The 16,551-nt window shown below is 46.8% G+C and overlaps 1 protein-coding gene across 1 annotated transcript in view; it reads right to left on the bottom strand.

Annotated features, from left to right (window-relative positions):
* Nucleotides 1-16,551, bottom strand: part of arpc1b (actin related protein 2/3 complex, subunit 1B) — a 52,354-nt gene that overhangs the window by 5,102 nt on the left and 30,701 nt on the right. Inside the window, exons 4-9 of the mRNA XM_078240135.1 lie at nt 12,953-13,175; nt 11,161-11,268; nt 8,274-8,480; nt 6,185-6,260; nt 5,106-5,302; nt 2,250-2,340 (exon numbers count right to left, since the gene is read on the bottom strand). Coding sequence (XP_078096261.1) covers nt 2,250-2,340; nt 5,106-5,302; nt 6,185-6,260; nt 8,274-8,480; nt 11,161-11,268; nt 12,953-13,175 — 902 coding nt within the window. The remainder of the gene's footprint in view (nt 1-2,249; nt 2,341-5,105; nt 5,303-6,184; nt 6,261-8,273; nt 8,481-11,160; nt 11,269-12,952; nt 13,176-16,551) is intronic.

The following is a 16,551-nucleotide window of genomic DNA, read 5'->3' as shown; positions in this document are numbered from 1 at the left end:
AGCGGAATACTTGTTGCTAAGGGGAACGACCACCAGGGAACCCTGCACGGACTGCTTCCTCCCAGCCCCTCTCACCGTCACCCATCTGTTTTCATTCCTCGGAGTAACTGTATCCCTAAAGCTTCTGTCTATGGCCACCTCTGCGTCCCTAATGATCCTAAGTTCATCCAACTCCAGCTCCAGTTCCCTAACATGGTTTTGGAGGAGCTGCAGATGGGTGCACTTCCCACATATGTAATCAGCAGCGACACTGTCGTCGTCCCTCACCTCGAACATAGTGCAAGAGGAACATAGCACTGCCTGCACACCCATCCCCTCTAGATACCTTGCCAGTACCAGGTAGAAACAGCAAGAATGAATTAAACTCACCCCTGCCTCGCCCTTTCTGCCTAAGCCCTGTGAGCCAAAGCCTTATAGCTCACACTCTGCTTCCCACTCACGACGCTGCCCGCTCCCGACGCTGCCCGCTGTATACTGCAGCCTACCTTTTATACTTCACGCGCTTAAAAAACCCTTCCCAGACTCCTTAGCAGCCCACTTCCAGTTTTCACTTTAAACTTAAAATACAACTGCAAAAGTAAAGGCCAAAAAAAACACACACTAGCTGACTAATTAAATAAATAAACAATTCAATTAATCTCTCACCAGCACTGCTGCCTCCAATCACTCCCTCTCAGCTTGCTCCAGTGGAACAATGAGGGGGAACCTCCCAGGTAACTGACTTTTAAAGTTAAAATAAAAACCCTTCCCAGACTCCTTAGCAGCCCACTTCCAGTTTTCACTTTAAACTTAAAATACAACTGCAAAAGTAAAGGCCAAAAAAAAACACACACTAACTGACTAATTAAATAAATAAATAATTCAATTAATCTCTCACCAGCACTGCTGCCTCCAATCACTCCCTCTCAGCTTGCTCCAGTGGAACAATACTGATTAGAACGCAAATCTCTACAGCCAGCCAGGTCTTAAATGTACAGACAATGTGGGTGGAGGGAGCATTCAACACAGGTTAAAGAGATGTGTATTGTCTCCAGACAGAACAGCTAGTGAAATTCTGCAAGTCCAGGAGGCAAGCTGTGGGGGTTACTGATAATGTGACATAAATCCAACATCCCGGTTTAGGCCGTCCTCATGTGTGCGGAACTTGGCTATCAGTTTCTGCTCAGCGACTCTGCGCTGTCGTGTGTCGTGAAGGCCGCCTTGGAGAACGCTTACCTGAAGATCCAAGGCTGAATGCCCGTGACTGCTGAAGTGCTACCCCGAGGCATGGTACATTGGGGAAACCATGCAGACGCTACGACAACGGATGAATGAACACCGCTCGACAATCACCAGGCAAGACTGTTCTCTTCCTGTGGGGGAACACTTCAGCAGTCACGGGCATTCAGCCTCTGATCTTCAGGTAAGCGTTCTCCAAGGCGGCCTTCACGACACACGACAGCGCAGAGTCGCTGAGCAGAAACTGATAGCAAAGTTCCGCACACATGAGGATGTCCTAAACCGGGATGTTGGATTTATGTCACATTATCAGTAACCCCCACAGCTTGCCTCCTGGACTTGCAGAATTTCACTAGCTGTTCTGTCTGGAGACAATACACATCTCTTTAACCTGTGTTGAATGCTCCCTCCACCCACATTGTCTGTACATTTAAGACCTGGCTGGCTGTAGAGATTTGCATTCTAATCAGTATTCTGTAATATGATTTCTGTGTCTGTTTGCACTGTTTGAGAACAGATATCCACTCCATCTGACGAAGGAGCTGTGCTCCGAAAGCTTATGGTATTTGCTACCAAATAAACCTGTTGGACTTTAACCTGGTGTTGTGAGACTTCTTACTGTGCTTACCCCAGTCCAACGCCGGCATCTCCACATCAATACTGTCACAGCCAGCACCTTTAACACAGGCTACCGACACACATGAAGGGCCTTTGGCCCTTCGAGCCTGCCCCACCACTCATTTTGATCTTGGCTGATCATCAAATTCAATACCCTGATTTCCGCCCCCCCCCCCCCCCCCCCGCCACCCCTTGATCCCTTTAGCCCCAAGAGCTATAGAAGCACGCATCATGCACGTATCTTTCTAAATGGGTACACTGACTTCATATTCTTCCATCTTATAGTAGCAGGTTCCAAGTGCTTCCTTGGATGTGATCATAGATCTACAGGTTGTTCCTGAACTTGATTGGTTGGCATTTGGGGAGAGGGGGGTGTGGTGGAAAGTGAGAGAAAGAGGTCTGTGTAACTTTACCTTAAAATCCCAGATTGCCATTCCACCATCCATACCAGTGGTACAAAACTTTGAACAATTCTTCTTTCCCCCCTCAAGAACGGAGATTTGGCTGTAAGGAAAATTGCAGAGTTAAGGACCAAGTTTTGATTTTCCTTTTGAATATATCTGGAATTAAAGAGAGGAGGCTGTTTACTGTGATCCCCTTGTAACTTTCTAAATTCTTCACAGGGTGTTGGGAGTTAGTGTAAAGACAGCAGGACAACACATTCCTATCTGTATCTGAGTGATAGCAAATCATACAATCCCTACAGTGCAGAAGGAGGCCATTCGGTCCATCAACTCTGCACTGACTCTCCAACAGAGCATCTTACCCAGACCCACCTAACCCCGTAACCTCACACATTTACCATGGCTTATCCCCCTAACCTGCACATCTTTGGACTGTGGGAGGAAACTAGAGCACCCGGAGGAAACCCACACACAGATGGGTAGAATGTGAAAACTCCCCACAGACAGTGACCCGAGGCAGCGGTGCTAACCACTCTGTCAAAAATCATTTGTCTGCTGAAACGCACTAATAGATGGTGGTGATCTTGCTGCTAAATAATAAGTGAGTTGCTGGGAGAGGCAGGACAGTAGAGTCAAAGATCAGACAGTCTGACAGCACACTACACTCAAAACTCCAGCAACTGGTTAGTCCACTCACTAATAGTAAAGTAAAAACAGTAGCAGAATTGGGGGGGGGGATCGGTTCTAAAACCAAGGGCCAGGACTTGAATGACTCATATCCTGTCTCTAACAGATAATGCAGTGTTCAGTAGAGTTCTGGTTCATCTGTACTAACCACGAAACAGGAATTCAGCCAGTTAGCAATGTGTATAGATTTAAGGATGTTTGTCCTGAAACTAGTTCAGAGACAGGCAAATAGCACCTTAAATGGAGTTGAGGTGACACATACTATAGCATATCACACAACTGAGGGACTTCAGAAATTGGTCATTCAGCCACTCAAGCCTGTTCCTCATTCAGTTCCGTCGTGGCTGATCTGTACCCCCACTCTCCTGTGGGGAGGCATGGTTAGCACTGCTACCTCTCAGCGCCAGGGACCCAGGTTCAATTCTAGCCTCGGGTCACTGTCATAGATTCCCCACAAAGCAGAAGGAGGCCATTCAACCCATCGAGTCTGCACCGACCACAATCCCACCCAGGTCCTTCCCCACAGCCCCATGCATTTACCCTAGCTAGTCCCCCTGACACTAAGGGACAATTTAGCATAGCCAATCCACCTAACCCGCACATCTTTGGAATGTGTGTGGGGGGGGGGGGGGGGGTGGAAACTGGAGCACCCGGAGGAAACCCACACAGACAGTGACCCAAGCTGGGAGTCGAACTTGGGGCCCTGGTGCTGTGAGGTAGTAATGCTGACCACTGTGCCACCCTGTCAGTGTGGAGTTTGCACATTCTCTCAGTGTGGGTGTGGGTTTCCTCCCACAATCCTAAGATGTGTGGGTTAGGTGAACTGGCTATGCTAAATTAACCCTAGTGTCAGGGGATTAGCAGAGTAAATATGTGGGGTTACAGGAATAGGGCGTGGTTGGGATTGTCTCAGAGTCTCTTGTGTGGAACCTTATCCAATGCCTTCTGGAAATCCAGATAGAGAACATCTATGGATAGTTCCTTATCTACCATATTGGTGATCTCCTTCAAAATGGAACTGGGGCAGTTTGATAAGATTTTTTATTTACAGTAGGTTAGCCTCAGAGAAGATAGGAGCAGGAGGAGGCCATTTATTATGATCATGGCTGATCATCCAACTTAATCCTGCTTTCTTGCCCCAAGTGCTATATCAGTTTGCATTTCGGTCCATGGCGTGCACTCGTTAGATAAGGACACTCGGAGAGAATAGGATGCCCCTTTGCAGTTCAATTTAGAGTTCAATCTTGTTTCCACACAAGAGAGATATTAGCAAGGGCCCCTAGGACAGATTCGAATCACTGCAGGTAAAGTCGTGGATAAAACATCAGAAACTTGGGCAAAAATAAAACACAGCAAAATAACTGAATCAATGGAAAATGCAAATTTTAGACGTTACATAATGGGCTGCCTGCTTTGTTCTTGAGCCAGTTTGTGTGGGTGTGGTAGACTTACTGAGTCACCCATAACAAGCACTTGAATAAACTTTAAACTGCGCTGGATGGAAAAAAAATACATAATCCAGACAAACTGAGTGTGTCAACTTTCCGACTGTATTCGATATCTCCCGCAGTCCGAAATGGCTGTCCCCTTATCCTAAGACTATAACCCATTAAGTGTCGATGCTAGTTAGGAGAAACAATCTCTCAGCATCTATCCTGTCACACCTCCTCAGACGATGAGATTACCTCACATTCTTCAAAGCCAGAAGAGTATCAACCCGGGTTCAAATCCCACTACGGCAGATGATGGAGTTTGAATTCAATAAAAAATATCTGGAATTAAGAATCTACTGATAACCATTGTCGATTGTCGGAAAAACCCCATCTGATTCACTAATGTCCTTCAGGGAAGGAAATCTGCCGTCCTTACCCGGTTTGGCTCTTGGACAACTAGAGATGGGCAATAAATGCCAGTCAGCCAGCGACACCCATGTCCCACAAAATAACTCCCAAGGGTCAGATTTTGGCTCAATTCTTTCCCATTGGGTATAAATGGCCTGGATTCAGTCTTGACCAGAACATTTGCCAAAACTTGGCCAATAATGGTAGAAAATGATGAGGGATAGTTGTAGATTGCACAGTGGTGCCAATGGGCAGAAGAATGACAGACGGAGTTAGATGCGGGTATGGAGTGGGACATTTTGGGAGGATTTATTTGCCAGTGCGTCGCACTCCTTACCTGATGCTGTTCTTGTGGAGGCTCTCGAGGTGAGCGTTGTTGTCATCGGCTGATGCATGTTTGTCCAGGTTCCTGAACTTTGCCAGTGCTGACATCCCGCACTGCACATTCTGCTTGGGGGTATCCAGCTTCTTGATGAATGTCACCGTATCTTTAGTGCTGTCGTAGGTGAACAGCACCGGGTAACAGTCATGGCCCTGGGAGAAAGCAGCAGACACTGAATTAATCCTCAGTCCATTAAACTGCAATTCATTTACATCGAGGGACTGAATGTTAGAGTCTCACTGCCTGAGCTCATCTCTTGTTGATGCGCGTGTATTCAAAACGTTACACTCAACTGAGTCAATGTAAAACTTTGAAAATATTCTCCCTGTAATATCCTTAACTAGGCATTGACTCACACTGGACTGACAGCAGCAGGGACTAGGAGTCTTGCCCACCAGGTGTAAGCCCAGTCAACCAGCTGACCTCCACTCAGTATCTAGTGTAAAGCCCAATCCTGTCTGCAGCCCACATCTCCACACACACAGCAAGGGTGACCTAGCAGCAATCCAACTGATATTCCCCCCCTTCCTAGCTGGGGTGCTGGGTCAACTTGACATTCAAAATACTACCCAGGGTAACTCAGCCTGGACAGTCTCTCCTGGTTATTAGCTTGGCACAGGTCACGTGTACACACCAAGCAGCCCCTGCCCAATGACTGCACACTCTGCCGCCAGACTCACCATGGGGGAGGGTATTAAAGCTCACTCTCTCGCTCTATAATCTACCGCCAACCATCCCTGGTATCTGTACAGATCGAATTCTGCCCATGAGAATTCCTAATTTTAATCATTTCAACATTTGAGGTCGTGCCTTCCATTGCCTCATTCCCAAGCTCTGGAATTTCCTCCCTGCCGCCTCCACCCTTCCCTTCCTCCCCCACCCCTCACTCTCTGACATCTAAAGTGTGAAATATGTTGGAAAAGAATTTCCCTCCAGACAGCTTGGGTCTTTCCGTGGTGAGGGGACAGAGGAACACTCAGTTCCCAGATCCAGTTGGAGGGTCGCGAGTGTATTCCTACCGTCAGGCGACTTACCGCTGCCACTAAACTGTTCTCCGTGATAAAGGTAACAGTCAAGAGAGGTAGAGATTCTGTGTCGAGGGTGGCAACCCTGGAGGCAAGAGGAAACAGTTCGAGTCAGTGGCAAAGCCAGAGAAAAATAATTAACATATTACCAGAGCACCTGGATGCTAAAAAGCTGTGTCATCGGGTCATTCTAGTACAGCAGGGGGCCATTCGGCCCATCGAGACTAATGCTGGCTCCCCACAGTGCAAACTTTATCTCCATTTCTTCCATCAGAAGATGGAACAGAGAGTTCCAGAACATTGTCATTGTGTAAGTCCCAACCCCCGCCACCTCACTTACCCAAAACCTTAAACTTTAAATCATTTCTTGCATACCCTGCATCCTCGTTATGATCTGGTCTACCCTATCAAACCCTGATGTACTCCCGTACAACTCAAATCAAATCTGTCCTCCACCGCTCCCTCTCCCGCTTCCCACATTCTTTCTTCTGAAGGCACCGACTTGTGTTGAGGGGGGATTGAGCTATCCACTCAGCTCCCAGCCAGACTCTGCCATTCCTCATCAACACAGAAACAGCTGCTCAACAGCTGGACACATCACAGCTGAGGCCAATTCTATCCTTCGCCAACCTCCCCTCAGGCACTTTGCAGTGTACACTGCGGGAGTGGACAGAGCTCGGGAGCAGGAGCCTGAGGCCTATTGTGATGTTCCTCATCTCATCCGCAATTGGTGAACTAAGCAGCGAGTAGGGTTAAGGATCTCCTAGCCTGTTTTGGGACTGTACAACTGTCCAGGGCCCAGGTTTGAAGAGAGAACAATGTTAAATATGGTCTTTAAAAGCAGCAATGAGCTGTCACAAACAATGTGCTTAATCGTCAAAGGTAAACAAGTTAGCCATTCACCAGTGCCTGTCCTCAGGTATGGAAATCCACGAGGAGGACAGTGGCTGGTCTGAAATCCGGCTTCAAGCTGGTTTAAATAATCTGGGCCAACTGCCTGTTGTACTTTCACAGGCAGTCTTTCCGCGCTGCCAGTGGAATTTGGGCCGGCAGCCATGTTGGCACCAACGTCAGGTGAACACCAAGCAGGAAGAGGAGGACGCCTGCAGGGAGGGACAGGTCGGGGCCTGTAGGATCCATGAGCAGCAGGAAGAGGTAACCCTGCTCTCCCCGGCTCCATATGAATTTTACATAAAATGATTAAAATTTACCATGATGGTGGCAGCCAGTCCCTGGGCCGTACTCACTCTGGATAAAGCCAAATAGGACTAACCTAGAGCCTGCCTGGACTTTTGGGGCAACAATTTCCCAAGGGGGGTGGGGTACCTAAATGGGTGTTAGGCTTGCAATGACATAGAAACATAGAAACAGGTGTAGGCCATTCAGCCCTTTGAGCCTGTTCATTTTGATCCTGGCTGATCATCAAATTAAATATCCTGATTCCCCCTCTTCCCCATAATATGCAAGGGTCCTGAAATGCCTGTTCTAAGCAACTGCTAGGGAATGCCTGAGAAATTATTCAACAGGTCAGACATCTCACCGTCATCCTTAGATGTATGTTATACCCAAGGTTAGGCCAGAAAAATCAGCAGAATAAGGTCCACTTTCAAGTCCATTATTTAATAGTCATTCTTGCTCATGCTGCTGTACGTTAATAGAAAGTTTAGGATATCCACCGGCAGATGTTTGACGATGGGGTCCAATGAGAGAACGTTGCAGAGGCCTCTCGACATCCGCAACATGTGGATTTTGGAATCATTAGCTAGCTTTGTTCAGACATGTGGAGCTACACAAACCCTGCTGAAAGCAGTAACGGCAATCTTTCAACATCAAAAGGTTTACTGTGATTATTTTCACCATTGCCAGATGATTTTTAATCCTGTCACCGTGTGACCACCATCAATGTATTTATTGTAAGGGGCTGTGCACGAGCAACCAGTTGACGTTAAAATGGGACTGGCGCTATTTTTTAGCGACAGAATATCACAATGACTAAACCCTACTGCGTCATGTGATCAGGAATGTTTTGTATGTCAATGTGTGTTCAAGTGTATCAAATGTGTGCATCAAGTGTGCGTGAATTAAGATAGAGGCTTACGTTGTCTTCTTGTTGGCATCGGTGACACAAACGGTGCTGTCATGGCTGACCCAACCCAGGCGGTTCCCACTGTCTGAGAAACAGACTCCATGTACCCAGCCTCCGGTCCCACTGGACTCGAACATCAGCTCCCCAAAGGGCATCTTCGAACCCCAGGGCGTGGGGGACGGTTTTTCCTCAACCTCCTTGATGTAGGCGGAGAAGACCCTGGCGACGAGAGAGGATGCGTGCAGTTAGAGTGCTGGCGACAAAGCTCCATTCCTTCAGCAAGCTGTTGCCAAGCTCTGTGCATTTCGGAGATTCTAACTGGACTGGAGCTGTGCTAAATGTAAATATGTAACTCTGGCTCTGTTTTCCAGAGGTTTCCATCGCAAATTCAATGCTGCTGACATTTTAAGGTGTTCATTTTAAAAGCACAGGTTGTAACGGAACTGGGTTAAGAAAGGTTAACTGGGCAGCACAGTGGTTAGCACAAGCTTCAATGAATTATTGGCCTTACTTCCGTGAACTGGTCATTCTTGACCAGAGGTGGTGAGAATAGCTCATCTGTGAAGCTCTACACACCCAAGTTTGACCCCACCCCCCACGTTCTGCTCCGAGTAACTGTAACCAATTTTAATAGCCCTAATGACATCTTGGCTGCAATCAGATTAACTTGGTAAAATCATAGATTCCATACAGTGCAGTAAAAAGTTTTTTTAAAGTTTATTTATTAGTCACAAGTAGGCTTACATTAACACTGCAATGAAGTCACTGTGAAAATCCCCTAGTCACCACACTGTTCGGCGCCAGTTCAGGAACACTGAGGGAGTCTTTCAGACTGTGGAAGGAAACAGGGAGAACGTGCAGACTCCGCACAGTGACCCAAGTTGGGAATCGAACCCAGGTCCCTGGTGCTGTGAGGCAGCAGTGCTAACCATTGTGCCATCATAATATTCTCCTGGACCTATAACACCGACTCTTCCCATGGCTTTCTCTCTTGACTTGTTACTAAAAACTTCACTTCTCACTCCCAACTTCTTGGTTTTCAAATTTCCCCATAAATTTGAACTCTTCACGAGAGGGTTCCTGAATTGGTCATTTGGTAATGTCACGTGGATTACATGTTCTAATTGCTTCCTCAGACACTGCTATTTGTCCCAGTAACCATACAGCTCACATTTCCAGCATAATATGCAATGTAGAACACACAGGAGTCATATGCTTATATAAGATATACAATATATTCTCGTAAAACATACACACAATATACACCTATATGGTATTCTCTAGTATGATTTGTACATGACTACAGTGGAGCAGAGGATAAACTGAAGATATAATTAACTACACAAACATGGGACAGAAGTAAACCAGTTAGTTCCTCAAACTTGATCCATTAACTTGAGACTATGGCTGATCTGCAATTTAACTTCATTTACCCACCTTTGCCCCATATTCTTGATAGATTTTTCTTCACCAAAGCTATCACTCTCAATATAAAATTAACGATTAGCCAATTGTTGTTTGTGGAAGGGAGTTGTTCCCAATTCTACCACTGGCACAGTGGTTAGCACTGCTGCCTCGCAGCACCAGGGACCCGGGTTCAATTCCTGGCTTGGGTCACTGTCTGTGCGGAGTTTGCATGTTCTCCCCGTGTCCTCCGGGTGCTCCGGTTTCCTCCCACACTCCAAAGATGTGCAGGTTAGGTTGATTGGCCATGCTGAATTGTCCCTTAGTGTCAGGGGGATTAGCAGGGCAAATATGTGGGGCTACGGAGATAGGGCCTGGGTGGGATTGTTGTCGGTGCAGGCTTGATGGGCCGAATGGCCTCCTTCTGTACTGTAGGGATTCTTTGATTGATTCTGTGATTTGTGTGAAGTGTGTTTGCTAATAGTACTCCTGGAAGGATTGGCACTAAGTTTGGGACTGCACCCACTAGTCCTGAACCAATGGAAACAGTTTCTTTCTATCGACCCTTTTAGTTCCCTAACTTGGGAGCTTTGTTCATTATCTCAGCAATGAGTGCAGGGCAGGTGAGATGGTGACATTGTAATATCACAGGGCTAATACTCCACAACACATACCGGGCGGCACGGTAGCACAGTGGTTAGCACTGCTGCTTCACAGCTCCAGGGTCCCGGGTTCGATTCCCGGCTCGGGTCACTGTCTGTGTGGAGTTTGCACATTCTCCTCGTGTCTGCGTGGGTTTCCTCCGGGTGCTCCGGTTTCCTCCCACAGTCCAAAGATGTGCGGGTTAGGTTGATTGGCCAGGTTAAAAATTGCCCCTTAGAGTCCTGGGATGCGTAGGTTAGAGGGATTAGTGGGTAAATATGTGGAGGTAGGGCCTGGGTGGGATTGTGGTCGGTGCAGACTCGATGGGCCGAATGGCCTCCTTCTGCACTGTAGGGTTTCTATGATTTCTATGATTTTCTATGATTTACTCAGCAAACACTCCAGCATCATTCAGTAATCAAGGAAGTAAAATACTCACAATGATCAAAAAAGTCCCACATGCCCTTTTTCTCACCATTTTATCACACAAATGTTAACATTCACCTGCCAATGTTGTGCCAGTATGAGATTACAGGCTAAATATCTGCGTGACTTTTTACCGACTAGAATTCATTTAGCCACATCTGCATTCCAGATTAATCAGATGTGGCTCCTAGCTAATGCATTGCATAGCAGTGGTGCAGATACATAATCCACACATCACCCTGAACATATTCCGCATCAACACCAGAAGCCAGTGCAGTGACCAAATGGATTCTTCACTCTCTGGTGACATTCACTATCAGTGAGTTACGATGATGAAATCTAATGATACGTGGTGACGGAATATTAATTTTTCAACTTTCCTATGTCTGTCTGGAAGTGAAATGTAGTGAAATTCTGCGCACGTTACCTGCATTTGAAGTCAGATGATCCAGCAGCCAAAAGGACATTGTTGGGATGCCAGTCCAGACTTAGTATAGTGGAACGAATTGGTTTCTTGATGTGTTTACAAACCCACCTGTAACATACAAGCAAGATCAAACCCTGAGACAATGCAGACACCCAGCTTCCATCTAATTGTGTATTTCTTTCATCCCTTTCCTGAAGCATACACCCACACACAACACACACCCACCCACCAGCAAACACACCCGCACACAGCGCACACACACCCGCACACAGCGCACACACACACCGATCTCTAGGTGAGAGTGCGGTTTACATGGGCAATGGGCTGCTCCTTAGGGGGTTAATCAGACAGCAGACACTAATTGCCAATGTATTCAACCTCATCAAAACAACTCTTACCTTGTCTGTCTGTGGGTTGTTAGTGCTGGGAAAGGGAACAGTTTCCTATTCGGATACTGAGTGCCAGTGTCAGCTCTGATGTAGCTGGGTGCAGAGTTAAGCATTTTCTACTCTGCCACTTTAAGGTGGTAAGAAGTTTAACAACACCAGGTTAAAGTCCAACAGGTTTATTTGGTAGCAAATACCATAAGCTTTCGGAGCTCTAAGCCCCTTCTTCAGGTGAGTGGGAATTCTGTTCACAAACAGAGCTTATAAAGACACAAACTCAATTTACATGAATAATGGTTGGAATGCGAATACTTACAACTAATCAAGTCTTTAAGAAACAAAACAATGTGAGTGGAGAGAGCATCAAGACAGGCTAAAAAGATGTGTATTGTCTCCAGACAAGACAGCCAGTGAAACTCTGCAGGTCTAGGCAACTGTGGGGGTTACAAATAGTGTGACATGAACCCAATATCCCGGTTGAGGCCGTCCTCGTGTGTGCGGAACTTGGCTATCAGTTTCTGCTCAGCGACTCTGCGCTGTCGTGTGTCACGAAGGCCGCCTTGGAGAACGCTTACCCGAATATCAGAGGCCGAATGCCCGTGACCGCTGAAGTGCTCCCCAACAGGAAGAGAACAGTCTTGCCTGGTGATTGTCTCCACATCATGACTTTAAGGTGGCCCAGTGCCAAACACAAAATGGCGCCTTCCACTGAACCAGTGACATATTTTCCATTTGCCCCACCAGAAGTCCCTGTAGCTGCTCTCAGTGTCAGTGAAAAGGAATAGAAAGCAGGTTCAGCCTGCCCAAACCCAGCTGCTGCGGGACTATCAGACAGAGGGGATTTCCACTGAGGATATATTTCAAACCCAGCTGTGTAGGGATGTGGGGCTGCTGCCCAGCCCTTCCAGATGTAAACATGTCCATTATTTCCCCTCTTAGCCTGCCTCCAATCTCCTTGGCTGATCCAATGGAGAGGAGATACTGAGCTATGTCCGGGCTGCACTTGGAGTGCCGGGGCGGATGGAGTTACTGGTAGTTTGCCCCCTCCCACCTCTCTCCTTGGCTGGTTTAACAGGGGCATTAATAGAGACCTATCGACCAGGAAACATTGCAGAGAGGGAGTTTCCCACATCACATTTGAAGAATTTCACATTGTGATAGTTTCTTGGGTAACACTGGACCCCTCAGAGTGGATGGTTAGGGCTGTTAGGGTGAGGAATGTTAGTGCTCGGAGATAGATGTTCCTGTTTCAGACACCCAGCATCCTTTAATGCCGGGTATATAATACTGATCACTTTCGAAAGGTTCATTCATACTTCAGGCGACGCATTAACCCCACTTCAGCGAGTGTGCCGCAGGTCACTCCCCAAGAGCTTAGATTCATTTCCTAGTCACTGCAAGCTCACCAATCATTGTCTTGCTCAAAATAGCAGATGGAAATCAGTCGTGATCCGCTGCCCACGGCAAACTTGTTCTCCTTTGGAGACCACTTCACACATCTGGCCGCACGGTTGATTCTCAGGATGACAAGAGTTGGCTTCCAAACGTTGCCCTTCAGGGACCAGACGTAGGCATTCCGGTCAGTCCCACAGGTCACGATCCGATTGCTCTCCGGAGCCCAACCAATCCCTAATCAACAACAACAATAACGGCATTGGATTGGATTGATCACAAAGTCTAAAGAACAGATTCTCAACAGCATCTTAACGTTTCTATTATGTGGTGGTGATGCCGGCATTGGACTGGGGTTGGCACAGTAAGAAGTCTCACAACACCAGGTTAAAGTCCAACAAGTTTAACTGGAATCACGAGCTTTCGGAGCGCTGCTCCTTCATCAGGTGAGTCTCTGAGTCTCATCACCTGACGAAGAAGCAGCGCTCTGAAAGCTCGTGATTCCAAATAAACCCGTTGGACTTTAACCTGCTGTTGCCAGTTTCTATTATGGCTGCACCAAGAAAACCCGTCAACAGTAATGAGGACTGACTGAGAGCAGGGATAGGGCAGGGACTAATAAATCCAAGAAAGAATTGAGCAGGAACTTCTTTACCCAGAGAGTAATGGGAATGTGGAATTCACGACCAAATTGAGTAACTAGAGGGAGCAGCACAGTTAAGGGGAATAATTGCGTGAGAGGGGAAAGAGCAGACAGACATGTTGATCAGGTTCGATGTAAAGGGGTGGGAGGATGCTGCTGTGGAACATAGACACAAGCGCAGACATTAGGGCCAAATGGTCAGGTTCTGTATTATAAGCTCAGTATTAATTCCGAGCACCCAAACAGGTTTTGTACAGTGAAGATGTCACTGAACTGTTCTGACACTACTTTTTGATTTGATTTGTTATTGCCACATGTATGGGGATACAATGAAAAGTATTGTTTCTTGCGCGCTATACAGACAAAGCGTACTGTTCATAGAGTACATGGGGGGGAAGGAAAGGAGAGGGTGCAAAATGTAGTGTTACAGTCATAGCTAGGGTGTAGAGAAAGATCAACTTAATATAAGGTAGGTCCATTCAAAAGTCTGATGGCAGCAGGGGAGAAGCTGTTTTTGAATTGGTCAGTATGTGATCGCAGACTTCGTATTTTTTTCTCAGCGGAAGAAGGTGGAAGAGAGAATGTCCGGGGTGCGTGGGGTCCTTTATTTTCCGAGGCAGCGGGAAGTGTAGACGGAGTCAATGAGTGGGAGGCTGGTTATTGTGATGGACTAGACTTCGTTCACGACCTTTTGTAGATTCTTGCGGTCTTGGTCAGAGCCGGAGCCATTCCAAGCTTCATACCAAGCTATTAGGCATTTCTGTTTTACAGTTAAGAAAGAAGAACAAAGAAAATTACAGCACAGGAACAGGCCCTTTGGCCCTCCAAGCCTGCACAGACCATGCTGCCCGACTTAACTAAAACACCCTACCCTTCTGGGGACCATATCCCTCTACTCCCATCCTATTCATGTATTTGTCAAGACGCCCCTTATAAGTCACTACTGTATCCGCTTCCACTACCTCCCCGGCAATGAGTTTCAGGCACCCACGACCCTCTGTGTAAACAATCTGCCTCATATATCTCCTTTAAACCTTGCCCCTCGCACCTTAAACCTATGCCCCCTAGTAATTGACTCTTCCAACCTGGGAAAAAGCTTCCGACTATCCACTCTGTCCATGCCTCTCATAATCTTGTAGACTTCTATCAGGTCGCCCCTCAACCTCCGTCGTTCCAGTGAGAACAAACCAAGTTTCTCCAACCTCTCCTCATAGCTAATGCCCTCCATACCAGGCAACATCCTGGTAAATCTTTCCTGTACCCTCTCCAAAGCCTCCACATCCTTCTGGTAGTGTGGCGACCAGAATTGAACACTATATTCCAAGTGCGGCCTAACTAAGGTTCTATAAAGCTGCAACATGACTTGCCAATTTTTAAACTCAATGCCCCGGCCAATGAAAGCAAGCATGCCATATGCCTTCTTGACTATCTTCTCCACCTGCATTGCCACTTTCAGTGGCCTGTGTACCTGTACACCCAGATCCCTCTGCCTATCAATACTCAAGGGTTCTGCCGTTTACTGTATATTTCCTATCTGTATAAGACCTTCCAAAATGCATTACCTCACATTTGTCCAGATTAAACTCCATCTGCCATCTCTCCGCCCAAGTCTCCAACTGATCTATATCCTGCTGTATCCTCCGATGGTCCTCATCGCTATCCGCAAATCCACCAACCTTCGAGTCATCCACAAACTTACTAATCAAACTAGCTACATTTTCCTCCAAATCATTTATATATATTACAAACAGCAAAGGTCCCAGCACTGATCCCTGAGGAACACCACTTGTCACAGGCCTCCATTCAGAAACGCACCCTTCCACTGCTACCCTCTGTCTTCTTTGACCGAGTAAGAAGTCTGACAACACCAGGTTAAAGTCCAACAGGTTTATTTGGTCGCAAAAGCCACTAGCTTTCGGAGCGCTGCTCCTTCGTCAGGTAAGTGGGAGCTCTGTTCACAAGCAGGGCATATAAAGACACAAACTCAATTTACAAAATAACGGTTGGAATGTGAGTCTTTACAGGTAATCAAGTCTTAAAGGTACAGACAATGTGAGTAGAGAGAGCATTAAGCACAGGTTAAAGAGATGTTATTGTCTCCAGACAGGACAGTTAGTGAGATTTTGCAAGCCCAGGCAAGTCGTGGGGGTTACAGATAGTGTGACATGAACCCAAGATCCCGGTTGAGGCCGTCCTCATGTGTGCGGAACTTGGCTACCAGTCTCTGCTCAGCAACTCTGTGTTGTCGTGTGAGAGCAGAGACTGATAGCCAAGTTCCGCACACATGAGGACGGCCTCAACCGGGATCTTGGGTTCATGTCACACTATCTGTAATCCCCATGACTTGCCTGGGCTTGCAAAATCTCACTAACTGTCCTGTCTGGAGACATTACACATCTCTTTAACCTGTGCTTAACGCTCTCTCTACTCACATTGTCTATACCTCTAAGACTTGATTACCTGTAAAGACTCACATTCCAACCATTATTTTGTAAATTGAGTTTGTGTCTTTATATGCCCTGTTTGTGAACAGAACTCCCACTTACCTGACGAAGGAGCAGTGCTCCGAAAGCTAGTGGCTTTTGCTACCAAATAAACCTGTTGGACTTTAACCTGGTGTTGTGAGACTTCTTACTGTGTTTACCCCAGTCCAACGCCGGCATCTCCATTTCTTTGACCGAGCCAGATTTGTATCCAATTTGCCAGCTCACCTCTGATCCCAAGCGACTTCACCTTCTACACCAGTCTGCCATGAGGGACCTTGTCAAAGGCCTTACTGCCCTACCCTCAATCATCTTCGTCACTTCCTCAAAAAACTCGATCATGTTCATGAGACACCACCTCCCCTTCACAAAACCATGTTGCCTCTCACTAATACGTCCACTTATTTCCAAGTAGGAATAAATCCTGTCTCGAAGAATCCTCTCCAATAATTTCCCTACCACTGATGTAAGACTCACCGGCCTGTAA

Source organism: Mustelus asterias, chromosome 23, assembly GCF_964213995.1.
Source record: "Mustelus asterias chromosome 23, sMusAst1.hap1.1, whole genome shotgun sequence".
Lineage (NCBI taxonomy): Eukaryota > Metazoa > Chordata > Chondrichthyes > Carcharhiniformes > Triakidae > Mustelus > Mustelus asterias.
This window is presented reverse-complemented; position numbering and strand designations above follow the sequence as displayed.